We start from the raw sequence: 5081 nt of genomic DNA, 5'->3' as shown, positions 1-5081 counted from the left end.
AGTGAAAAAGTTGGCTTAAAGCTCAACATTCAGAAAACTAAGATCATGGCATCCGGTCCCATCACTTCATGGGAAATAGATGGGGAAACAGTGGAAACAGTGGCTGACTTTATTTTTGGGGGCTCCAAAATCACTGCAGATGGTGACTGTAGCCATGAAATTAAAAGACGCTTACTCCTTGGAAGGAAAGTTATGACCAACCTAGATAGCATATTCAAAAGCAGAGACGTTACTTTGTCAACAAAGGTCCGTCTAGTCAAGGCTATGGTTTTTCCAGTAGTCATGTATGGATGTGAGAGTTGGACTGTGAAGAAAGCTGAGCACCAAAGAATTGATGCTTTTGAACAACTGTGGTGTTGGAGAAGACTCTTGAGAGTCCCTTGGACTGCAAGGAGATCCAACCAGTCCATCCTAAAGAAGATCAGTCCTGGGTGTTCATTGGAAGGACTTATGTTGAAGCTGAAACTCCAGTACTTTGGCCACCTAATGCAAAGAGCTGGCTCATTTGAAAAGACCCTGATGCTGAGAAAGATTGAGGGCAGGAGGAGAAGGGGGAGACAGAGGATGAGATGGTTGGATGACATCACCAACTCGATGGACATGAGTTTGGGTAAACTCTGGGAGTTGGTGATGGACAGGGAGGCCTGGCGCGCTGTGGTTCATGGGGTCGCAAAGAGTCGGACACGACCAAGCGACTGAACTGAATACTAGCTAGTATTTGTTGCCTGGACACCATGACTCTCGGGGCTGACTCTCCTCTACTCCTGTGATGTAAATTCTGCTGAGGCTCCATCAACAGAAGAAAAGCATCAAGTACCAATCTCTTAGATCAGCAGAGTCCATTTGCAGAGAAACTTTCAAAAGAGTTTCTGGCTCAGTGAGGGGACCTTCCCAGGTAATAAAGGTACTAGACATGTTCTCGGTATGGGCTGTTAAGTGGGGATTTGCTTCTTGAGTACATACTTTGGAGGGCTTGAGCCCATCCAACTCATTACAGATAAAGCATAACTGCATTCTGATACCAGAATATCATCCAGGGAGCAGGAAAGCATGGTGGGTGGGGACTAGGAGGATGGGGTGAAGGAGGAGATAAGACTCCCTCTCCTCCATTGATCAGTGTGCATGTGTGTGTGCTCAAAATTGCTAAGTCATGTCTGACTCTCTGCGATCCCATAACTGTAGCTCTCTGTCCATGGGGTTCTCCAGGCAAGAATACTGGAGTGGCTTGCCATTTCCTCCCCAGGGGATCTTCCTGACTCAGGAATGGAATCCATGTCTCATGTGTCTCCTGCATTGGCAGGCAGGTTCTTTGCCACTGAGCCATCTGGGAAGCCCCCACCAGTCCCAGAGGGGAAAACAGTCGTAACCCTTGACAGTACAATAGAACGGCCAACAGTACAGGGCATGAGCTAAACAAATGATGAACCATCACACCTCTATTCTAATGGCAGCGTAACACTAACAAACTTTTCCAACCAGTGAGAAAACACAAAGATTTCCCCAGTCAAGGAAGATTCCCAGGGTGAAGAGAAATGAGCCGGCCCAGAGCAAGAAGGTGGAGAACCATGCATGCTCCGTGACCCTCCCCCAACACTAACACACCACTTAGTCAATAGCAGAGGGAGGAGGCATTTGGATGCAGGAACCGGGGGCAGTTTTACAAGCAGCCGAGAGTGCTGCCCCATGGGCCTCCTAAGGGCGGGAGCAGGTGGGGGAGGAAGCAGGGACCTTTACTCACAAGGTTCGAATCTTCGGCATGTGGTTGAAGCTGGTGACCAGGATGCGGCTGATGTTGTTGTTGTTGAGGGTGCTGCGGACAGAGAGGAGAAACATGTCAACAAAGGAGCATCGTGGGAGGTGCCAGGATGCTTATGGATGGTGGGGGAAGGATGGATATGACTGCAAGAGGGACCATCCCTCAGCAGCCATGTGTCAAGCAGCAACCAGTGGATGGGGCTCCAGATGAGAAGAGAATCTCTGTTTCCTTTTTACAGGTGGATCCCTCGTCGCCTCTGCTGCCCTCCTGGTACTTACTACCTGGAGCAATAAGGCTGCCCTTGTGAAATCCTGTTGTGAGGGTTTCATTACAACGTCACTAATTCCCACAACTATAATACAACACCAATTAAATATTGTCCTCATTTCAGAGAGAAGGAACCAGATACACAACATCTTGCTCAGTTACACATAAGCCTACAGGGCAGCCTTTAACCTTGCATTATAGATGGGGGTGCTGAGCTTCAGAGAAGTGAAATCATGCTTCCAAGGATACACAGCTGTTAAGCTGTGGACACTGGATCTGAACCCAGCACTGTTTTCTAAAAAACGTATTTTTAATTGGAGGATAACTGCTTTACAATGTTGTGTTGGCTTCTACCATACACCAGCGTGAATCAGCCAAGGGTGTGCATAGTCTCCTCCCTCTTGAAGCTCCCTCCCACCTCCTTCTCCTCCATCCCAGCCCTCTAGGTTGACACAGAGCCCTGGTGTGAGCTCCCTGCCTCACACAGCAAATTTCCGCTGGCTGTCTATTTTACTACGGTAATGTAGATGTTTCCACGCTGCTCTCTAAATTCACCCCGCCGTCTCCTTGCCCCACATGGCCCAAAAGTCTCTTCTCTATGGCTGTGTCTCCACTGCTGCTCTGCAAATAGGCTCATCAATACCATCGTCTAGATTCCAAACATACGTGTTAGTACACGATATTTTTCTTTCTGACTTATTTCACTCTGTATAATAGGCTCTAGGTTCATCCACCTCATTAAAACTGGCTTAAGTGTGTTTCTTTTTATGGCTGAGTAATATCCCACCATATATATGTACCACAGCTTCTTTATCCATTCATCTGTCAATGGCCATCTAGGTTACTTCCCCACCCTAGCTATTGTAAATGGTGCTGCAATGAACCATTGTGAGCACATGTGTTTTTTTCAATTATGGTTTTCTCAGGGTATATGCTGAGTGGGATTGTTGGGTTAATGGTACTTTTATTCCCAGTTTTTAAAGGAATCTCCATACTGCTCTCCATAGTGGCTGTATCAATTTACATTCCCACCAATAGTGCAAGAGTGAACCCTGCACTATCTTGCTCCAAACTCCTTGCTCTGCCCATTACACACACTGCCTCACAAGATGTGGAGAGGTTATTTTATGAGTAGTTTCCAGGCATCTTCTGACTCTTCAAGCACATCCTAAGTGAGTCTGTGAGCTCTCTGGGGACAGGGATTAAGTCTCTCTCTTGCGAAGCCCCACGACCATGGATGGGGACTCCTCTGGTATCTTGGTGCATGGGGGAAAAGGGAAGAGAGGGATGTGAGCTCCATCAATGGAACAAAATGAAATAGAATGAAATCAGGCTATAGGTAACTATAGTCCAAGGTTTACCCTTCTAGAAGGACTTACTATGGGAGCCCAGGGAAGCATGGCAAAGGAAATGGCAACCCATTCCAGTATTCTTGCCTGGAAATCTCATGGACAGAGGAGTCTGATGAGCTATAGTCCATGGGGTTGCACAAAGTCAGACACAACTTAACAACTAAACCACCACCATCACAGGGAAGCATGGCAGCCAAGGAAGCCATCACGTGGCTGGAGGTGGAACGTGATGGAGCAGGAGGGCCTTTCTGGGTCGGTGAGTTGAGTGGCTATGCAGACAGAAGCAACCATCTGTGGAAAGACTGGACCTAGCTCTCAGCTCTCTGACCCACACCTCCCTCACTCTGGATCCCAAAGAGCACGAGTTGGATCCAGCCCATGGTACACTCCTTGGTGACGGACCCTTGCTCCTGGGCTCCTCCAAGGTCACATCAGATACCCCCTCTCATCAGCCCCACTCCTCTTACGCTCTCATGGGACCCCAATGGCCCAGGAAGCAGCCTTCCCTGGAAAGGCTTCACTGGTTAAATGGACTTCTTTTGCCCTTGGCTCTTGATGAATACGTTATCTTACTCTTAGAATACCCTCTAACATTTTCCATCTTGTGTGTTACCACAGTCCATACATGGTTCAGATTGAGTCACATATACCCTAGTTGCGTGGTCTTGGGCAGATCATCACCATCACTTAGCCATAGACTCTTCACTGGCAGAAGAGGGCAGGCAATGGTATCTACCTCACAGGCTGGTGAAAGGCTTAGCAGACAGCATGTGCTTGGTAGGTGGAGGCTACCATTTAACTGACTGGTGGAGAGAACCTAGCCCTGTAGTGGTCATTCCTGTTTCCCTCACCCAACCCCAGACCCCAAAGGAATATAAACAGAGCTTTATCCTGCACACAGAGGCCCCTGTGCCCACCCCACCCAAGGGGTCTGCACAGATGCCTTCTCCCCTAGGGACCCTAGTCCACAGCAGGATTCCGGGGACCACATCCCCTTCGACCCAGGCTATTTCTCAAGGCCTTTGGCCAATAAGACCCAGAGGAAATCTATTTACACAAAGGCACAGAACCTAATACTTTTTCCTCCCTCCCCCCATATTTCTTCTGCACCTACTGGCATTCTTCTGGCATTCTTTTAGGCATATGGTATTATGATAAAGTGGAATCAACCCAATTTACATTGCCAGCTTCAGCCCACTCAGGGAATTCATTAATGCATCAATTCTGACACCTGGCATTTTATGATCTTGAACCTATTCTGTTGCCTGTGGCTTATCTTTTCTATAGATGTGTGTGTGTGTGTGTGTGTGTGTTGGGGGGGTGTGAATCCATCCTATTTTCATCCACCCAGGAGGTGTTCAGAATACGTCATCAGATAGGGCGCAAGAACTTGTCACTCCCATCAGACCAGGCCATCCTGCCTTGACAGGGAGCTCCCCCGGAGTGAGGGTCATGCTCCCTACCCCACCCCTTCTCCAGCAGATTAGGAATGCCTCCGGGGTGGAAGCAATGCCTTCATCTTTCTTCTATCCATCCCAGAGTTCCAGGCTCCACACCTGGGGGAGACCTAATTAGAATCGTTGACTCACTAATCAGACAAAAATCTGTGTCCCCCTTATCTCTCAAAAGCAAAGAGCTCAAGAAGCCTTTGCAGAAAAGAGGCTGCCTTCCAAACATGCCCAGCCACTCGACATCAGACTGAGTTC

At 48.3% G+C, this 5081-nt stretch overlaps 1 protein-coding gene across 1 annotated transcript in view; it reads right to left on the bottom strand.

Annotated features, from left to right (window-relative positions):
* The window catches only part of SLIT3 (slit homolog 3 (Drosophila)), a 928626-nt gene that overhangs the window by 169763 nt on the left and 753782 nt on the right, over positions 1–5081 (bottom strand). The window contains exon 8 of the mRNA XM_010854582.1: positions 1739–1810. Coding sequence (XP_010852884.1) covers positions 1739–1810 — 72 coding nt within the window. The remainder of the gene's footprint in view (positions 1–1738; positions 1811–5081) is intronic.

Source organism: Bison bison, unplaced genomic scaffold (genome assembly GCF_000754665.1).
Source record: "Bison bison bison isolate TAMUID 2011002044 unplaced genomic scaffold, Bison_UMD1.0 scf7180017864343, whole genome shotgun sequence".
Taxonomy (NCBI): domain Eukaryota; kingdom Metazoa; phylum Chordata; class Mammalia; order Artiodactyla; family Bovidae; genus Bison; species Bison bison.
Note: the sequence above shows the minus strand (reverse complement) of the source record. Positions and strands in the feature narration are given on the sequence as shown.